Below are 20428 nucleotides of genomic sequence, written 5' to 3' on the forward strand. Positions count from 1 at the left end.
TGTGATGTCACAAAGAAGATGAAGAAGAAAAGTTTTTTCTATAGCGCCTCTCAAGATAAAAATCACGAGGCGCTTCGCAAAAACAAAAAAATTTTAAAATATAAAAAAGAATGTAGAAAATGATTAAAAATATATTTAAAATGAGCAAAAAATAGACAATTGTGATTAAAAAATGTAAAGAAAGAGAGAGAGTGAATAGGAAAGAGGGAAATCAGTGGATCCTGAGGAAGGTGGAATAGGTGGGGAGAGCAGAATAAAGAGAGAGTGAAGAAGGTCATACAAAAGCCAGCTTGAACAGGTGAGTTTTCAGCTGTTTTTTGAAGGAGACCACTGAGTCCACTGATCTCAGGCTCAGGGGGAGAGAGTTCCAGAGTCTGGAGGCCACAGCAGCAAATGATCTGTCACCTTTGGTCTTTAACCTGGTGCACTGCACAACCAGTAGACTTTGATCACTGGACCTCAGGGACCCGCTGGGGGTGTAGGGACTAAGAAGATCACCAATGTAAGATGGTGCTTGTCCATGTAAGGCCCTATAGACCAGAACCAGGATCTTGAAATGAACCCTGGAGTTGACTGGCAGCCAGTGAAGCTGGAGGAGAAGCGGGGTGATGTGGGTGTGTTTGGAGGACTTGGTCAGAAGCCGAGCACAGGCATTCTGAACCACCTGTAGACAGTTCAGGGAGGTTCTGCTCAGACACGTGAAAAGAGAGTTACAGTAGTCTAAGCGTGAGGAGATGAAGGTGTGGATAACTGTCTCAAGTTCAGAGCGGGACAGAATGGGACTCAGCTTAGCAATGTTCCTGAGATGGAAGAAGGAAGAGCGAACAAGAGAACTGACATGAGAATCCAGGGTGGGAGCTGGGTCAAAGGTCATGCCAAGATTCCTGACAGAGGGTTTTGTGTGAGAAGCAAGCTGACCAAGAGAGTCTCTGACTTTAGAATGAAATGAACTAATTTGCGTAGAACCACCTCTCACATGCAAAAGAGCAGCTGCTGCTGGAAGAGCAGTGGCTCTACTCGAAGCCCCTCTCATATTTGAGCTTCTCAGCTTATAGCTGCCCGACCGAGTAACGAGTGGGCATAGTCAGCTCAATCTTGTTCTCTTAAAGTAACAGAACTGTAAAATGGCTCATTCTAGAAGATACTGAAAATTTAAACAATAGCTGTGTTTCCATTACTGGAACTTCTGGGGAGATTTACAGGAACCTGCCAACATGTGCATGTCTCCTCTTAACCAGGCCGGCAGAACGGCAGTTTTCCGGGCCGTTTTCAGGAACCTTCTGAGTATCTGATCAGGGGGTAGGTACTCCGAATGGCCCAGCGGAGTAATGCTGATGTGCTGTAGCTCAGTAGGAAATCATCTGCAGATCTTGTCCAAAACAACTGGCATTAATAAAATTAGAAGGGTTGTCTTCCTATCATCCCCCAGTCATTCAACTGTAACCAGTTAGTGTTCTTGATCATTTTCAGAACATGACACACCTGCTCTGGTATTAAAAGTTAGTAAATTTAAGTCCTAGATTATATTTGTACCTGTTCTACTGTCATTTCTAACGATTTTTATTCATATATATGTTTGTACTACATTATTAGAAGTAGAAATGCTAATAAAAACACCCAATTATACAAACAAGTGAAACTGGAAAATATAGAATCTGGCGCAAAATTCTTTTATTTCAGTAATTCAGCTAGACTGAGAGACAATATAAAGGCTCAGGAAAGTGTTTTCTATTTGCAGTTATACATTTTAGTTGATTTGGGTCTTGTTTCATATCATAATGTGACATTTGAATAATTAAATGCAGTTTTAGAAAACAAAAAGCTTTCGTTTACAGTAATTGTAACCATGTCTAATGTTTGATTCTCTGCCTCATTATTTTTTATTTAAAAATTGCTTTGAGGGAACATTTCCCCAAATGATTAAAATGTGATTAATTAATATTAATTAATTACAAAGCCTCTTATTAATTAGATTGACTTAACCTAACTTAAAACAGTTTTTAATGCCTTTTAACAAGGCATAGCGTAGGCCTAGCGTAGCTATAAATATATTGTGAATTAAAAAAACAAATAAAATTATTAAAGTAGTTGTCTTGCATTTGTCTAAAGACCTCCGCCATTAACACGTTTCAGACCGAAAGCAATCATAGGACCCTTCGGTTGTTAGTCCTGCTCTTCCCTGGGCTCTCCATTCAATACACACTCACGTATTTAGCAACAGAACACCGCTGGTGTGAGAGGGTCTCAGCTCAATAATATCAGAGGAGGAGAACCAGCCGGCTGCTACCACTTCAACTTTAGGACAAACTACCAGAGTTCCATAAAGTAAAACACCACTTGAAGTCATGGAAAACAAAAGATGTTTAGACCTAGAAAACGGCGACTGGTGTTTAGCGCCATCACGTTTCCTCTGGCAAAGAGGGTTTCCGGTGAACGCGAATCCAAGGAAGATACCCGAAGGGAGGGCTGAGTGTTCCATGACTGTGTTCAAAACCTAGCTTCTTCTGTAGATTTGCTATAACAGCTTTAAGAAAAAAGTCATAATGTATCCCCCTTTAAACTTACAGTAAATAATATACAATCAAATGCTGCACAGTTCTTTGGGGAAGTCATACTGTTGATATTTTTCTTTGAAAAGCTGTTTTTTTCCCCCCGTGTGTGAGAGCTTTATTGGTCTCAGCTGTGGTCTTCGGGCTTTCAGCCTCTCCAAACCTGAATGCTGAATGAGGCTGAGTGGGATTGCTAGCATAAGGTCAGGATGGATGCAGTGTTGACATGGCAACATGTGAATGATGGGGTGCAATGGAGGCTAAATTGGTCCTTTGTTGGAGGCGCAGCTGTCACCTGAAAGGAGACACCCCCCAGTGGGTCCCAGCAGGACTTCCCTTAATGAGGACGGAGACCCAGATGAAACTGTTGTTGCTGCGTTGAAGCACAAAGTGACGTTAAAGTTAATGTCTCCGCTGTGACGGTTCAGCTGCCATCTTCCCGAGTGGGTTGCTGGGAATACTGGGATTATTGGATCTCACCAGACACACCCTGAGCATGTACGTGAACCCGATCCTCCTCCGTGATTAACATTTTCACACATGTGAAATTATACAATAACTAATATGTGATGCATCACAGAGTTGCATAAGAAAGAAAGACCTTTCTCTGTACTCCCACTCTTTGTTTCTGTGTCTCTGGAGCTCTGTTGAGGGATTAAAGGATCAGCCCCTGATCAATCCCCCCCCCCCCCCGTCCCCCCGTCCCTCCCCCCTTCCAGCTCCGTCTTAGATCCTAAATATCCACTGATATGTGCGTCGTGTCCTCCTCTGAACCAACGCTCCTGTTTTTTGTGCAGTCACAGACGATCAGCATGTCCTTGTGCCCAGTTACGGAAAGTCCTGTAAATAAATGACTATGTAAACGAAACCCTTGGTTTCCTCTTGATTGGCGGTGGATGCTTTTCTTGGGAGTTTGTACACAAAGACCTTCCAGAGATTGAAGGAGGAGAGCAAGAGGTTGCTTTCCTCTTCTTGGTGTCAGGAAACAGACGTATAAAAGGGCTGAGAGCCTCTGTGGTCATTATCCGGGCCGGATAATTGTAGAGTTTTACTCTGAGAATAAATGTGGACGCTGCTGCCCGGTCGACCACATCCATCCACCTCGGTGCAAGTCAGAAACACCCGGCACTGAGAATTGTTGGAGAGGTGGAATTACACCATCGGCCTCTGTCCGTGCAGCTCGTTTGTCTCTGCTTTGGAAGGGACGGATTTATTGGATACCCGAGAGAACGTTCTCTCCTTCCCCTGCACTCTCAGCAGCCTGATTAGAGACGGGCCTGCATTATAGATGAGCTCCTGGCAGCCGCCACACTCTCACAGCGCTCAGGTTACCCCCAGTGGATACACAAAGATACAGTACATGGGTTCACACAAACATGAGAGCAGCAGCTGTAATGGACCAGCGGCCTTGGGGGCGTAAGCTGTAGCTCAGAGCAGATCCAAGCTTGGATGTGCCGGTCAAACATTTAAAAAATGCTAAATAGCATGCATGTTTGGGTTTGTGGAATCCCCGGGTGTATTTTGCACACCTGAAGAAAACAGGGCTTGGCTGCCGATCCACGAATCTCTGCCCTCACCTCCACACAGCACAGCCCCGCCTCCTCCTTCGAGGACTTTGATCCTCAGTTTATGTTTGTATATCTGTGTCCCGAACTCTGAGGTTTATGTCCTTGTGGGTTTAAAGGAGCATATCAAACATTTCATTTGAGCAGCAGATTGATTATTTTAGCTAAAATGAAGACAAGATTTTGAGTATGTTTATGTTTATGTTTATGTATTTAGCAGAGGCTTTTGTCCAAAGCGACTTACAAGTGATAATCGGCATGTTGCCCTTGAGGCTAACAACAACAATAACAACAACTTGACATCAATCATGGAGAGGAGGGAACAAGGAGTGGACAGTAGAGAGGGGGGACGGGTGCAGGGAGGGTGCTAGTTTAGAAGATGCTCTCTGAAGAGCAGGGTCTTCAGGAGTTTCCTGAAAATTGAAAAGGAAGCCCCTGTTCTGGTAGTGCTTGGAAGGTCATTCCACATTTGTGGAACGATGCATGAGAAGAGTCTGGATTGTCCTGAGTGTGGTGTAGGCACTGCTAGCCGACGATCCTGTGATGACCGGAGAGGCCGGTTCTGAGACGTAAGCCTTTGCAAGACGATTCAGGTAGATGGGAGCCGTACCAAATCGGACTTTGTATGCTAGTGTTAGCAATTTGAATTTGATGCGTGCTGCTAGCGGTAGCCAGTGGAGCTCAATGAACAGAGGGGTGACGTGTGCTCTTTTTGGCTGACTGAAGACCAGATGCGCCGCTGCGTTCTGGACCATTTGAAGAGGTCTCACAGTACAGCCTGGAAGACCAGTTAGAAGGGCATTGCAGTAATCGAGGCAGGAGATGACAGTAGATTGCACCAGGAGCTGGGTGGCATGTTATGTTAGGTATGGTCTGATCTTTCATATGTTATACAGCGTAAAGCGGCATGAACGAGCAACAGAGGCAACATGATCTTTAAAGGTCAGGTGTTCATCAATCACAACACCCAGATTTCGAACTGCCTTTGAAGGAGCTGGATATAGGAAGTAATTTTGGATTGAGATATTGTGCTGTATGGATGGTTTTGCTGGGATGACAAGTAGTTCAGTTTTAGAGAGGTTGAGTTGGAGATGGTGGGATTTCATCCATTTTGATATGTCAGAGAGACAGTTTGATATTCGTGCAGAGACAGTGTGGTCGTCCGGTGGAAACGACCGATAGAGCTGGATGTCGTCTGCATAGCAGTGGTAGGTGAAGCCATGTAATTGAATGATCTCACCCAGTGAGGTGGTGTATATGGCAAAAAGAAGAGGTCCTAGTACAGAGCCTGGTATTGCTTGGTAGGTCATTCCACATTTGTGGAACGATGCATGAGAAGAGTCTGGATTGTCCTGAGTGTGGTGTAGGCACTGCTAGCCGACGATCCTGTGGTGACCGGAGCGGCCAGGCTGGGACGTAAGCCCTTGCAAGAGGATTCAGGTAGATGGAAGCCAGTGTACATCTTGCACCAGGAGCTGGGTGACATGTTGTGTTAGGTATGGTCTGATCTTTTGTTTGTTATACAGCTCAAAGCGGCAGGGACTCATGTGGCAAGATGGTGCACGGTAGAGGATTGTCCAAGCCTTGATACACTGAATGATCGTCCTTTGAGGTACGATTCAAACCAGGCGTGTGCTTTCTGTGATGCCCATGCTAGAGAGTGTGGACAAAAGGAAGCCATGGTTGACAGTGTCAAATGCAGCCGATAAGTCGAGCAGGATAAGCAATGAGGATTTGGCAGTCGCTCTAGCTTCTTTTAAGGATTCAGTCACTGCTAACAGAGCAGTTTCAGTGGAGTGGCCCATTTTGAACCCAGATTGGTACGGGTCAAGCAGTTTTGTGAGAGCAGGGTATCCGCGGGTCCTTAAAAAGTCTTAAAAAGTCTTAAATTTACTTTTCCAAATTTAAGGCCTTGAAAATCCTTGAAAAGGACAAATAATCCTTAAATACAGTTTCCAAAGGTCTTAAATTACCAAAGACCCAATAAACTAGATTATTTTATTTCTATGACATTTTCGTGAATTTCAGCATTTTTTGTGTACGATGTTGGCGTAAGCGGAACCGTACACATTCAGTTGGTTGTGAAAGGGGGCTATTTTTAGATGAGCACGTTAGCTGGTTAAGCTAGTGGGAGCTTGCGCCATGGAGAAGTGCAAGTTTAATGGTAACTGGATGGCTAATCCCACGTTCGCGACGTGGTTAGCACCGGTTCCAGGCAATAGCTGGAAATTATAGCTTAAAATTAATTTAAAAAATAGCTTAAATTTGGATCTGGATCGAAAGGAGTCAGTTGAGGTGGTTTGGGCATCTGGTCAGGATGCCTCCTGGACGCCTCCCTGGGGAGGTGTTTCGGGCATGTCCTGCCGGCAGGAGGCCGCCGGGTCGACCCAGGACACGTTGGAGAGGTTACATCTCCAATCTGGTCCGGGAACGCCTTGGGGTCCTGCCGGAGGAGCTGGTGGAGAAGGCCTGGGAGAGGACCGTCTGGTGCTCCCTAGTTGGGATGCTGCCCCCATGACCCGGACCCGGATAAGCGGAGGAAGATGACGACAAGCTTAAATTTGGTCAAAGTGGCCTTAAAAAAGGTCTTAAATAGTCTTAAATTTGGCTCCCTTAAACCTGCAGATACCCTGGAGAGGTATTCTGTGATCTGCTTGAAAGCCACCCTTTCAATGATTTTGGACAGAAAAGGGAGAGAGAGATAGGTCGGTAGTTCTCCACATGATTTGGAGGAAGAGATGGGTTTTTTTTTAGCAGCGGTTTAACCTGAGCATGCTCGAGAGAGGTGGGAAATGTACCGGATGTCAGTGATGCGTTGATCACATGGGTGACTGCTGCGGCAACTGTAGGAGCAATAGCTTGGAGCAGCTTATTCGGAATGGGGTCATTGGAGTATTTCTAATTTCCTGGGGCAACAAACTAATGAAGAACAATTATTTACTTTCTGTTATTTGTCATTTTAGAATAAACAAATGTAATTTAATTCAAGTAAAATGTTACACAATGCAAGGATTTTTTTTATTTATGTAAAATCTGTTAAAAAAAATTACGCTGATGCAGTAAAAATCAAACAGAGATGATTCTCTTTAAGTGTTTTTAGCTTGACAAGTGAATTCCACTTTAAAGCTTTGTAAGAGCATGATTTTATTATCCCCTGCAGTTGCATCACTTGACTATGCCTGATGAGCCCTGTTCTGATGGAGACTTTGGGGGTTGTAGCCAGCAGGTGGAGCTTCAGCTGAGAATACTGTGCCTTTTTCATCCATAGCTTTCGTTTTAGTGATTATATGACTGTATTCCAGCTGCGATTTTGTCCCATAGTGTGTGTGTGTGTGTGCGTGTGTGTGTGTGCGTGCGTGTGTGTGTGCGTGTGCATCCTATAGGTTGGTTGTATTTACTCTGCTGTGTCGTTTTTCTCTTCTGGACGGTTTTAAATCCTCTCCGACGTCCTCCTTTCTGCTGAGTTTGCTCATCATAGCTTAAAATAATAATCATTAGTGTAATCTCACTCAATCCCAGATCTACGAGGGGAAATGAGAGGATTGAGCTCCAGTTTGTGGAAGTAATAGGATGTCATCATGTTGTAATCGTGTTCATGCTTTATTAAAAGTGACTTCTCCACAGTCATCCTGATGGATTTATTTAATTGTCCTTTCTCTCCTCGTCCTGCAGGTGATCTTCAGCGTTCGGACTAACAGGTGCGTCAGGACTCGTCCCACCCGTCGCCACTGGTCAGCACATACACATGCGCGACACCATGGGCAGCTCCCCAGAGGTGCTCTCGTGGACTTCTTGCCCAAGCCTGTTGGTGGGGAAGCTGAAGGAGGAGCTTAAACTCACTGTGGTCGGCGACACCATGAAGAAATCAACCTCGCCCAATTCCCAGCCTCCTCAGGTGCCCTTCTCTAACATGCCCCCTCAGATCATCACAGACCTCGCCCCGCCGACCAACCTCCCCATTCCGCTGCACACTCCCGGACAAGATGACGACTCCATGTTGGGGGGCGTCAGCCCAGGAAACACCGCCCTGAGCGTGGACTCGATGCGGAGCGAGGGTGGACACTTTGACAATAGTGTCCTTCAGCTGCAGGAGCAGGATCATGACGAAGCGGGGTCACCGGCGTCCTGTGAGCACGGTGGGTGTGGCAGCGGCGTGGAGGAACAGACGGGCGAAGGGGACTGCCCAGTGGACCAAAGCGGTGACGGGAGGCCTGGCCACCCGCGGCACCCTGACGACATCAAGCTGCACTTCCAAAGAGCGGGACCCGGGTCCGGAGGCTTCCTAGAGGGGCTGTTTGGCTGTCTTCGGCCCGTCTGGAACATTATAGGGAAAACGTACTCCACAGAATACAAGCTGCAGCAGCAAGGTTAGCTCCTGGTTTCATCTTTCTACGCGGCGTCGGTTTAACAACCCAATCCTCTCTGTTTAATTAAAACATGTCTGTCTCTTAAAGACTTCTGAGAGACAAACGAACAATTCCCCTCTGAAACGTACCCCGAAACGGTAACTGAATAGTTGTTCCCGGTTTCGGCGTATTGCTTTTTGAGCGGCTGCACTGAATTAAGGTAATTAGTAAAGGTAGACTCACCTTGCTGCAGGCGGCTTGAACAGGCTGGGCGAGGTCAGACTCAACCCGGCCTGATTCTCGCTGTTGTGACTCATTGAAAGTCGAGCATTTGTGGTTTGTTTGTATCCACATCACAGATTTACTGTGGCCCAAAAGGAAAAGTGATGTTTGACAGATTTAAACTCGTCTCTCCTTTCATTTATGCCAACAAAAGAAGGAAAGCGCCGCCTTTGCAGTGACGAATTGTAACTAACCTGATTGCAGACATGTGGGAAGTCCCGTTTGAGGAGATTTCTGAGCTGCAGTGGCTGGGCAGCGGTGCACAGGGAGCCGTCTTCTTGGGAAAGTTTCGCTCCGAAGAGGTGGCCATCAAGAAAGTGCGTGAGCAGAAGGAGACAGACATCAAACACCTGCGGAAGCTCAAGCATCCCAACATCATCAGCTTCAAGTACAACAAATACGGTCTCAGTGGAGTTTGTGTTGCCAACCAGCTCTTGGTTTTAACGTGTTTTCTTTTGTAAATCAGGGGCGTGTGCACCCAGGCGCCCTGCTACTGCATCATCATGGAGTACTGTGCACAGGGTCAGCTGTACGAAGTTCTGAGGGCGGGGAGGAAGGTGACCCCCACGCTGCTGGTGGACTGGGCCTCGGGAATCGCCAGCGGCATGAACTACCTGCACCTGCACAAGATCATCCACAGAGATCTCAAATCACCCAAGTGAGCGATGATTTGGCTTTTGATGTTGTTTCTGTGTTTCTAGTATACGTGTTAAGCCGGGCGGACACTGTGTGACTTTTTCACTTTTTTGAGCCGATTTTCCACTCGTGTGAGAATCCACGACATCGGGGCGAGTTTTGCGCCGCACGTCGTGTACAGGGGGTTACGAGAGGCGATTAACACCACGTGACCAGCTACCGATCAGCAATCGTGAGCTCGCACAAACTTCTGGAGTGTTTAATATTTCGCTCGTCCCTCGTGAGGGTATCGCACTGTTGAAGCGGCGCTGCGAGCAGCTGCGACCCAAAAAGTACCTGAACCGCTCACGGCGCATGCGCAATCCTGCATCAACGCCGCTTGCTCGCTACTTCCCTAATAACACACGCTGTTCGTTTTTATTTCCACACGTTTTTTTACTCACAAAGATTGTCAAGGAAGCGTGTTTGTCGTGTTCGTGTCAAATTAAACTGATCACACAACAGATTTACTTTCTTTATTTCGTTTTCTTCATCCAACCCCCATAAATCCCTGTGTGTCCTCCCGCAGCACTCCCGAAGGACAACAGGCAAGACAAGACAAAAAAGTCTGACGTGTTGAGTAAAAACTGCTATTTTTAGCATATTTTTAGGGCCGACGTGTTGCTACCAGACGTGCAGTGTGAGCGCATGACTCGTGAGATCTGCCCTGCGAGGAAGTCGTACAGTTAGAGCTGAAGCTGAGTGCTACGAGTGAAAAAGTCGCACAGTGTACGCCCGGCTTTAGATGGAGTGTTTGGCATCCTCCTGCTCCTTCTGTCTCAGGTCTTGTCTTTAGCTCCATCGCTAATCAATATCACGCTGCAGCAGCAGAGCCGAACACAGTTCTAGTCAGCAGAATGACAGCAGGCTGAAAACGCAGCAAGAGTCTGTCTCATTTAGCTAATGGGGTGACTCAGAAATGCACTCTGTTAAAAACGAATGAAAAGAAACTGTCATTGTGTCAAGTTACATATTCATCACAACACTAACTGGTGCATTTTTCCTTTCTGTTTTAGTGTCTTGGTCACCCACAACGACACTGTGAAGATTTCTGACTTCGGAACATCCAAGGAGCTCAGCGACAAGAGTACAAAGATGTCGTTTGCGGGTACGGTGGCGTGGATGGCGCCGGAAGTCATCAGAAATGAGCCAGTGTCAGAGAAAGTGGACATCTGGTGAGCGATAACGCTCTGCCGTGACTCAGAGCTGATGATGCAGTGTTTGGAGTCACCTGACACTCTTTACTTGTGCGTTGTAGGTCGTTTGGGGTTGTGTTATGGGAACTGCTCACGGGAGAGATTCCCTACAAAGACGTGGACTCTTCCGCCATCATTTGGGGTGTTGGCAGCAATAGTCTACACCTTCCTGTCCCCTCCACCTGCCCGGATGGATTTAAAATCCTCATGAAGCAAACATGGTGAGTTTGGACTGAATATCACAGACTTAGATATTTACTGTATTTGTACATAAAGTTTTTTTTTTGTGGTTTTTCCTCCGTTTCAGGCAAGGCAAGCCCAGAAATCGACCATCGTTTCGCCAGATTCTCCTGCACCTCGACATCGCCGCTGCTGATGTTCTAGGAACTCCTCAGGAGACCTACTTCAAGTCTCAGGCAGAATGGAGGGAGGAGGTGAAGAAGCATTTTGAGAAGATAAAAAGCGAAGGCACGTGCATCCACAGGCTGGACGAGGAGCTGATCCGTCGCAGGAGGGATGAACTCAGGTGTGTTAGCTAAGAAGTGCTAGTCGTGTGTCCCTGTTTATAGAACACTCCTAAAATGTTCCTTTGCATCTTCAGGCACGCGCTGGACATCCGGGAGCACTACGAGCGGAAGCTGGAGAGAGCCAACAACCTGTACATGGAGCTTAGTGCCATCATGCTGCAGCTGGAGGTCCGAGAGAAGGAACTGATGAAGTACGTAAGCAAGTGGTTTTAATTCAGATTTTGCCTGTTCGTCATATAAAACTGATGTTTTTGTGGTGTAGGAGAGAGCAGGCAGTGGAGAAGAAATACCCCGGCTCCTACAAACGCCACCTGGTCCGACCCATCGTCAGGTCCAATGCCGTCGAGAAGCTCATCAAGAAGAAAGGAAGCATCTCCCACAAACCCGGAATGCCTCCAACCAAAAGGTCTGCGCTCCATCTAAACGTTCCTGTTTTATAAATGTTATCTAGACTTTAAATGTTCATCTGAATAAAGCCGGGCGTACACTGTGCGACTTTTTCACTTTTTTGAGCCGATTTTCCAGTCGTGCGAGAATCCACGACATCGGGGCGAGTTTTGTGCCGAGCGGTCGTGTAGTGTACAGGGGGTTACGAGAGGCGATTAACACCACGTGACCAGCTGCCGATCAGCAGTCGTGAGGTCGCACGGACTTCTGGTGTGTTTAATATTTCGCTCATTCCTCGTGAGGGTATCGCACTGTTGAAGCGGCGCTGCGAGCAGCTACGATCCAAAAAGTATCAGAACCGCTCACGGCGCATGCGCGCGCAATCCTGCATCAACGCCGGTCGCTCGCTACTTCCCTAATAACACACGCTGTTCGTTTTTATTTCTACACGTTTTTTTACTCACAAAGATTGTCAAGAAAGCGTGTTTGTCGTGTTCATGTCAAATTAAACTGATCACAAAACACAGATTTACTTTCTTTATTTCGTTTTCCTCATCCAACCCCCATAAATCCCTGTGTGTCCTCCTGCAGCACTCCCGAAGGACAACAGGCAAGACAAAAAAGTCTGACGTGTTGAGTAAAAACTGCTATTTTTAGCATATTTTTAGGGCCGACGTGTTGCTACCAGACGTACAGTGTGAGCAGTCAGGTCGCATGCGAGAACTGGGTCGTGCAGTGTGAGCACATGACTCGTGAGATCTGCTCTGCGAGGAAGTCGTACAGTTTGAGCTGAAGCTGAACGCTGCGAGTGAAAAAGTCGCACAGTGTACGCCCGGCTTTAGACGACAAACAGAAACAGGAGTGTGAGCTGTTCATGCAGGATAAGCAAAAGCTGGAAACCCTCGTTAACCATTAAACAATTGTTGCAGCAGCTGCTTAGACTGCTTATCGAGTCTTAACGGGGTCATTTAGTAATTCCTTTTTGTTAATTCCCTCTGGTGTGGCTGAGAGGAGCTTGAATTTTAAATAGCAGCAACATAGGAATCATTTAGACTTAATTATTCTTACGCCTTTTAAAGTAAAGAAAGATTTAAAGATTTTAGAGACTTTTGCACTGAAAAGGTCATTTGGTTAACAAAAAGTAAATATAAAAATTAAAAATAGCACAAGTCCAGATGCAATAAAGCCAGGTCACCATCAGTCCTTGGTTTAGTAGTCTACTTCAGCTCCCGGAAATGAGTGTAGGCTGTGCCGATGTTCACTCTGGTTTAACTCTTTGCTTTCTTTTCAAAGACATTACTCACTTACTTTTACTTCCAGGCTCCGCCATGATGCCAACAGAAGAGCTAAATTATTCTTCTTCTTGTGCTTTTATTGATGGTCAGCAAACTGAAAAAGCTAACTGCTACCCTTAATATTAGCTACCGGCAGAGTAAACAGCTGTTGCCTTGAAGCCGGTAGAGACTTCCCACTAGTGTTCCTACCCGAACCACGTAACCGTAAGCAGAGTGCTGTTGAATGTGAAGCTGGTCATGTTTCTGTCTCAAGAACAACTGAAACCAGTTTGAAAGCAGTAAAAACTGCTAAAGGGGTAAAAACTCTTTAGTGTTGCTTTAAGTTCAACGTACAAAACCTTGCCTTACATGTGTTATGAGTTGTCCTTTAAATTGATTGTTGAATGTTTCACCTGCAGGCCGGACTTGCTTCGCTCTGACGGCATCCCCAGCATCGACCCCCTCCCTTCCCCGTCGCCGCTCTCAGCCAGCCCTAAGATCTCCACCCCTCCTGGGAAAACGCGCTACAGAAGCAAGCCTCGCCACCGCCGCGCCAACAGCAAAGGAAGCCACAGCGAGTTTCCTGGAGCGTTAAAGCCTGTCCCTGGGGTGCCAGAGGACACACAGTCTTTGCAGGAACAAATGTTCCACCACCACCACCATCACCACCACCCGCCACCACCATCCACTGAGGGGCAATTTCTCCCCCTGAAAGGCCGCGAGGAGGCCGTCGTTAATTGTGCCAACAATCTGCGCTACTTTGGCCCCGCTGCTGCTCTCCGCAGCCCTCAGACCGACCACCCGCAGCGCCGCGTTTCCGGCTCCAGCCCTGACCTCATTTCCACGGCGATGGACGTAGACACGCGGCAGCGGACGTCATCCACTGGCTCCAATCCCGTTTCAGGTGCAGGTTCTTTGTGCCCCTGCTGCCAGGCTCACCCCATCCCTGGCTGCTTGCACTGTCAGGAAACCCCTCCCACACTGAACCCACCGGTGTTGCCACACTGCTCTCTGCTTAATGCACAAGAAGGCACTCAGTTGTCTCTGAGGGTGCCCAACAAAGATTTGGTTTCAGGTGGAGAGGGCACGAATACGGCTGACCCTCAGGCTCAGGACCCCACCCAACCTAAACACCCCCTCCCCTCTGCACTGCCCCGCACCCTCAGGCCTCTCAGAAAGGTGAGGGCAGACTTTAGTGGGTGTTTGTGTGTTGAATACACACTTTTTGTGGATTAACAGCCATTTCTGCTTCTTCAGGGTGGTGATGAGTCATCCGAGGAGGAGGAGGGAGAGGTGGATAGTGAAGTGGAGTTTCCAAGGAGACAGAGGTAAAATCCAGACTATTTAGTTAACAGACCTGACCTTTAATGTGTAGCAACACTATTAAATCAATTCAAGTAATTTATCTTTCACACATAAAGCCTCCTTCTCCTGACTCCTAACAGACCTCATCGCTGTATGAGCAGCTTCCAGTCCTACTCCACCTTCAGCTCAGAAAACCTGTCGGCATCCGACGGCGAGGAGGGGAACACCAGTGACCACTCCCACAGTGGCCCCCTGGAGAAGCTGAGCACCAGTCAGGAGGAGCACTTGGACGAGCTGCTGTCTCACACACCAGACATCCCCATCGACATCTCCACACAGTCGGACGGTCTCTCTGACAAGGAGTGCGCCGTCCGCAGGGTGAAGACGCAGATCTCGCTCGGGAAGCTGTGTTCCGACGAGCATAGCTACGAGGTCGGTGGATTTAAAGGGATAAAATGATCATTTTACCAGAAATTGCTAAAACAGGCAAAGGAAGTGTAAGGAAATAGAGTGATGTAACTATCTAGAGTTGTATTTTAATACACTGTAAGTAGATCACTTGTTATAATCAGAAGATGGGCTGTTTTTATCATCAGGGAGTTTAATTAAACACTCTGTATTGACTTTGAGACAAGAAAAGAGAGAGAGTTGGGATCGTTTGAGAATCTTTAATTTCTTAATTATAAATTCTTAACAATCTACCAGGACTAACTCTGTGATGGATGAAAATGGATTTGGATGTTGTGTTGGTGCGTGTGTGTGTGTGTGTGTGTGTGGTTGGTTCCGACTCCTTAGGCTGACGTCATTGAATCTGGTCGTCTTTGTTATGACTAGATATCACGAGGCTTATAAGTGATGACATGAGCTGCTATTTTGCCGTGTACGTACCCAGTGGGGGGCCTCCCAGGTAGATCAGGAAATGCCAGGTCCAAGAACCTCGGATGTGTACTGGAGCTGTTCGGAGCAGCGGTCGCAGCACGTCAAAGCCCGTCTGATGGGTCGACCCCGGTACCAATCGGCAGCGTCAGCAGGTGCTCTTATTTTGAAAGGATGTCGTCTGGTTGTTAAACGACGAAAATCTCCAACTTCACAGTTCTTAGTTTAAAGAAGAAAACACATCTGGCCAGGCTGTGCTTCTCTTTGGGATGACGGTGAATAGAACTGAAGTCAAAATGGAACTGAGCTTAAAATGGCGTTGCCTTGTTTTATATCTCTGAATTGTTGATAAGTTTTAGTAAAGCGGATTGGACACTTTAAGTCAACAAGCCAGATTCTCCTGCGGCAGCCGAAAGCTCTGATTGGTTGGAACAATGTGTCATGCGTTTCTATGGAGATGAGGGTCAGTCTGTCTGTGCAGTAGTCCTGTTTTCATTAAACACATAAATCATGACATCTTTATTCCACAGATCATTCACTTGATTAATTATTGATCAACATCTGTTTCGAATAGCTTTAATCACAAATTAAGTACTTTGATTATTGAAAAGCTTCTTCTTCTCCTTCTGGCTCTTCTCCTGGAATGTAAACAGTCTGAGGAACACCCGACCTTGGCGTTTTCTACACGGGTGTTACTGTGCACAGGGGCAGCTGTGTGGAGCTGAAAATAATGAACTTCATAACCTTACAAAAGTATGATTTTTCTATTACTTTTCATCACAAAGCCATCCCTGATCCCGAATCTATGTTTTCTCCTTCGGCTCCCAGAATCCTCTGCAGTTTGGAGACTCTGAGTGCGACTCGTCCGAGGCAGAGTGCTCCGACACCACCATCAGAAACAACAAAAGCGGCGCTCCGTCCTCGTGGTGAAACGTTTCTGCCTGGTCTACCTCCGTTACATACTCCTCCCAACTTCGGGCTCCACAGAAAACTCAGCAATAAAAGTACAAGACAGCAAACTGAACCCTCCTAACGAAGTCCAACGTCATCTCTCCCAGAACCTCTCTTCCCTCCGTCCCCTCATCCAGCACCGCACCCAGGCAACACATGGCAGGGAAATCCTTTTGAATGATGATGTACAGTCGATAGATTAGCATTCTTAATTTATTTTTGTCAAGAGTTTTGAAAAGAAATTCAGGACCTTTGTGAGTTCTCTGATCTGAACAGAGGAGAAAAATGACACTGAAACTAAGCGTGTGTGTGTTGGGATGAAGATGAGGATGCAGACAATGATGATGATGATGAGAATGTGTAGATGTTTCTGAGGCCAACAGAAGTAGAGAGCTGCATCACTACAGGCCTTCATCTTTCTACATCCTTCATCTCCCTAAAAACAAAAGAAGCAATCTCTCTTATTACTGTTTGAGCTGACTTGTTATGAGTTCTCAGCGCTGAGACCTGGTTCTCCTCTTCCCCCGCTTTGTGTTTGTCCCCTACTGTGGCCGAAACAGGAAACGACGATCTCATGGAAACAGCGTGAACACCAGCATGAACAACCTGCCTCCCAAACCGACTTCCTCCCTGTCTAAAGTCGCTGTTTTGTCATCAGGACCCTCCTTCCCCATTTAAGCATGTCCGTGCAGCTTGCAAAATGCAAAAAAGAAAAAAGCTTTACAACGATGGCATGAAGCAGATAAGCTAGCAGAACAACAAATGATAAATTAGCTGAAAGCTAATTTAAAAACACTCTTCCTCTCTGATCCTGCTTATCTGCCTCTCTAATCAAAAATCTGATGTCACGACCAGAGCATTCGAGGGAGTTATTGTTTGTGCATATGTGAACAATAAGCCCCTCCCTCATCGTTAGACATTACAGTTTCAAGTCTCATCTCAGGATCGCTCGAAGACTGTGAAACTGAACTTGGCCAATTATGAGGGAATGTTCGACAGCCCGAACCGGAAACATGGGCTCATCCAACTGTGGACCCACCACCCGCAGGAGGAACATGAAGGGTCCGGTGCAATGTGGATCGGGTGGCAGACCGAGGCGGGAGCCTTGGTGGTCCGATTCCTGGACAATGAAACTGGTTATTGGGACATGGAACGTCACCTCGCTGGCGGGGAAGGAGCAGGAGCTTGTGGCAGACGTTGAGCGGTAATTCAAATTCAAAGATATTTTATTAATCCCAGAGGAAAATTAGAGTTTCAGTACACACAATTCAGAGATCAGACATACATGGGTAAGACATATGACAAGAATTGGTGACTGTGGTCATTCGCAGCCCTCAGTTGCGCTACCTCTACCGGCTAGGTATAGTCAGACTCACCTCGACACATCGCATTGGCTCTGGAACCCAAGTCCTTGAGAGGGGGTGGACGCTCTCCTTTGCTGGAGTTGCTCCGAGTGAGAGGCGGAGGGCTGGGGTTGGCTTTTTGTTAGCCCCAAGACTCTCTGTCTGTGTGTTGGGGTTTACCCCGGGGGACGAGAGGGTAGCTTCCCTGCGCCTTCGGGTCGGGGAACGGGTCCTGACTGTTGTTTGTGCTTATGGGCCAAATATCAGTTCAGAGTACCCACCCTTTTTGGAGTCCCTGGGATGAGTGCTAGATAGTACTCTATCAGGGAACACCATTGTCCTGCTGGGGGACTTCAATGCTCACGTGGGCAATGACAGCTTGACCTGGAGGGGTGTGATTGGGAGGAACGGCCCGCCTGATCTGAACTCGAGTGGTGTTTCGTTATTGGACTTCTGTGCAAGCCGCAGTTTGGCCATAACGAACACCATGTTCGAACATAAGGATGCCCATCGGTACACTTGGTACCAGGACAGCCTAGGTCGCAGGTCGATGATAGACTTTGTAGTCATATCATCTGACCTGCGGCCGTATGTTTTGGACACCCGAGTGAAGAGAGGAGCGGAGCTGTCAACTGATTACCACCTGGTGGTGAGCGGGATCAGATGGCAGGGGAAGATGCCGCGTAGACCTGGCAGACCCAAGCGCATAGTGAGGGTCTGCTGGGAACGCCTGGCAGAAGAACCTGTCAAGACGGTCTTCAACTCCCACCTCCGGCAGAGCTTTGACCACGTCCCGAGAGCAATGGGGGACATCGACTCCGAGTGGGCCTTGTTCCACTCTGCGATTGTTGAGGAGGCTGTTGCTAGCTGTGGTCGCAAGGCGGCCGGTGCCAGTCGTGGTGGCAACCCCCGTACCCCCTGGTGGACACCAGAGGTTCAGGGAGCCGTCAGGCTGAAGAAGGAGGCCTACAGGGCGTGACTGGTCTGCGGGTCTCTGGAGGCAGCAGACGAGTACCGGATAGCCAAGTGGGGTGCTGCAGTGGCAGTTGAGGTGGTTTGGGCATCTGGTCAGGATGCCTCCTGGACGCCTCCCTGGGGAGGTGTTTCGGGCATGTCCTGCTGGCAGGAGGCTCCCGGGTCGACCCAGGACACGCTGGAGAGATTACATCTCCGATCTGGTCCGGGAACGCCTTGGGGTCCTGCCGGAGGAACTGGTGGAGGTGGCCGGGGAGAGGACGGTCTGGAGCTCCCTAGTTGGGATGCTGCCCCTGCGACCCGGACCCGGATAAGCGGAGGAAGATGACGACGACGACGATGTTCTTCGACTGGCACCTATTCTGGACCATGCAGGAGTCTTAAAAAGCCTCGGTGTTCAGCCCTTTATTGCTGTCACTGTTTTTGTTTGCGATCCAGGTGCAGTATCCCAGTTTTCCCATGTATCGTTTTTCTAGCAGGATTGTTAACTCTGTCGGTTTTTTATCATCTGCTCTGTTGTGAATTTAAACAGCAATAATATTAATGAGGTTGACCACTCAGGATGCAGGACATCTAGCTGGCTAGACACAACCACACTGATGGATGGCTCTGTCTTTAAGTTGCACCTCCCCCTTTTTTGGGTTTTGCCTTTCCGGCTTGGATGCTCAGGTTTTCTATTGCTGATTGACAGCAATATGATCAACAGCCACTAGATGGTGATAGCTACATGCACTTATTTTGCCTTTTTTTATGTGAAAACCCAGATTTTTTTTTATTTATAATCCCAAACCGAGTTTCCCCCTATGACCACTCAAGTCTTAAACGCCCAGCAATATGAACTTTTCTTCATCTGATCGTCTTCAAAGAGGGATACTGCATTTGTGAAAGCTCTTTTTGTTTTGTCATTAATTTCTTAATCTTGTTTCAGGGTTACATTGAACTATAAAGGTGTCATGTTGTGTGTGCAAGCAGCTGTGAAAGGAACTAAAGCCAGAGAAAAGCCCACAGAGCTAGAAGCTGCTCTTGGTTCCCACATCTCAGTGTTAATCCTACATATAAAATAAATGTAAATACTGTGTAATCTGTCTTTCCTCCCCACCTTTTCTCTTATTAACGTATTGCACATCTCTGACAACCTGCTGACTGGTTGAAAAACAACAGAAAAGTACTTGTATCAGTATTGAACACTACTACATGAAGGTGTAAACTCTTTTGCCGGTGGGTGAATTAAAATTTGCTTGAGCTTTTTGGAATTCCTGCTAATAAACTAAAGAGCTGCAGCTTCTCCGTTGTTTTAGTTCTTGTGAAATGACCTCAATTAATGTGACGGCTGGGTAATAGATCTTTGTAACTGGTATTTCTGGCTGTGAAGTATGATTGTTGTGAACTTTTATTTTATTCTTTTTTTTTTGTAGCTGGCCTACATAATTATTGAATTAATTTATTTGACACGACTGGTCAGGCGGTGTGTTCTTATAATTTCAGGCAGCTTCAGAAATGTCACGACCAACTATGTAGGGAAGCACAATGAACCAGTGGGAAGAGGACAGTATTTGTGTGGTAGAACAAAAGCATCAGGGGACCGTTCATCCTTTTTCTCTCATCTCATTCCTCTCATTTATAACCAACAGCAATGTATGAAACATGTGTTTTTTTTCCAAATCCCCATTCCCTGTTGTATGGCACTACGATCAACCAATCCTGTCAGTTTCCTGTATTATTCAGTGTACAGTGCAATAGGAGAATAAAATCAAAGCAAACAACTGCATGGAATAAATGCTGACGTACTGTACTCAAACCATTTTGCTTGTCTTTTTTTGTCTCTACAAATGTATTAAATGAGAAATGTTGAATCAGATGGATTTTGGTGAGCATTGCACAGCAGAACATCTACTCTTGAGACTGTCATTGAGCAGCAGCTGTCCTTCACCACCTGATGAGCCTAAACGTGCAGCTCTTGTTTGCATCAAAGATGCTAAAGGTGTGTCTCAAATCTGCTGAGCAGGTATTTGATCAGCTATAATCTTAAATTGGATTAAAATCAGTTTTTTTTTAATTAGTTAAGTATCAGATAAGTTGCTTTCCTCTCAGAAATTGCTTGATATTATTTTAATTGTTGCATTAGCAGTCAAATTCAAAAATACACCAGAGAAATGTTTAATATATTCGTATATTAT

At 46.7% G+C, this 20428-nt stretch overlaps 1 protein-coding gene across 3 annotated transcripts in view; it reads left to right on the forward strand.

The window, feature by feature from the left end:
• The window catches only part of map3k13 (mitogen-activated protein kinase kinase kinase 13), a 70062-nt gene extending 53941 nt beyond the window's left edge, over nucleotides 1-16121 (forward strand). For all 3 annotated transcript variants that reach the window (XM_054747008.2, XM_054747009.2, XM_054747010.2), the window contains 12 exons: nucleotides 7787-8481; nucleotides 8947-9130; nucleotides 9209-9400; nucleotides 10434-10592; nucleotides 10676-10834; nucleotides 10921-11139; nucleotides 11215-11331; nucleotides 11403-11546; nucleotides 13221-13980; nucleotides 14059-14129; nucleotides 14247-14538; nucleotides 15811-16121. In XM_054747008.2, coding sequence (XP_054602983.1) covers nucleotides 7860-8481; nucleotides 8947-9130; nucleotides 9209-9400; nucleotides 10434-10592; nucleotides 10676-10834; nucleotides 10921-11139; nucleotides 11215-11331; nucleotides 11403-11546; nucleotides 13221-13980; nucleotides 14059-14129; nucleotides 14247-14538; nucleotides 15811-15912 — 3021 coding nt within the window. In that variant the 5' untranslated portion in view covers nucleotides 7787-7859 and the 3' untranslated portion in view covers nucleotides 15913-16121. The remainder of the gene's footprint in view (nucleotides 1-7786; nucleotides 8482-8946; nucleotides 9131-9208; nucleotides 9401-10433; nucleotides 10593-10675; nucleotides 10835-10920; nucleotides 11140-11214; nucleotides 11332-11402; nucleotides 11547-13220; nucleotides 13981-14058; nucleotides 14130-14246; nucleotides 14539-15810) is intronic.
• Nucleotides 16122-20428: the final 4307 nt, after the last annotated feature.

Source organism: Nothobranchius furzeri, chromosome 14 (assembly GCF_043380555.1).
Source record: "Nothobranchius furzeri strain GRZ-AD chromosome 14, NfurGRZ-RIMD1, whole genome shotgun sequence".
Lineage (NCBI taxonomy): Eukaryota > Metazoa > Chordata > Actinopteri > Cyprinodontiformes > Nothobranchiidae > Nothobranchius > Nothobranchius furzeri.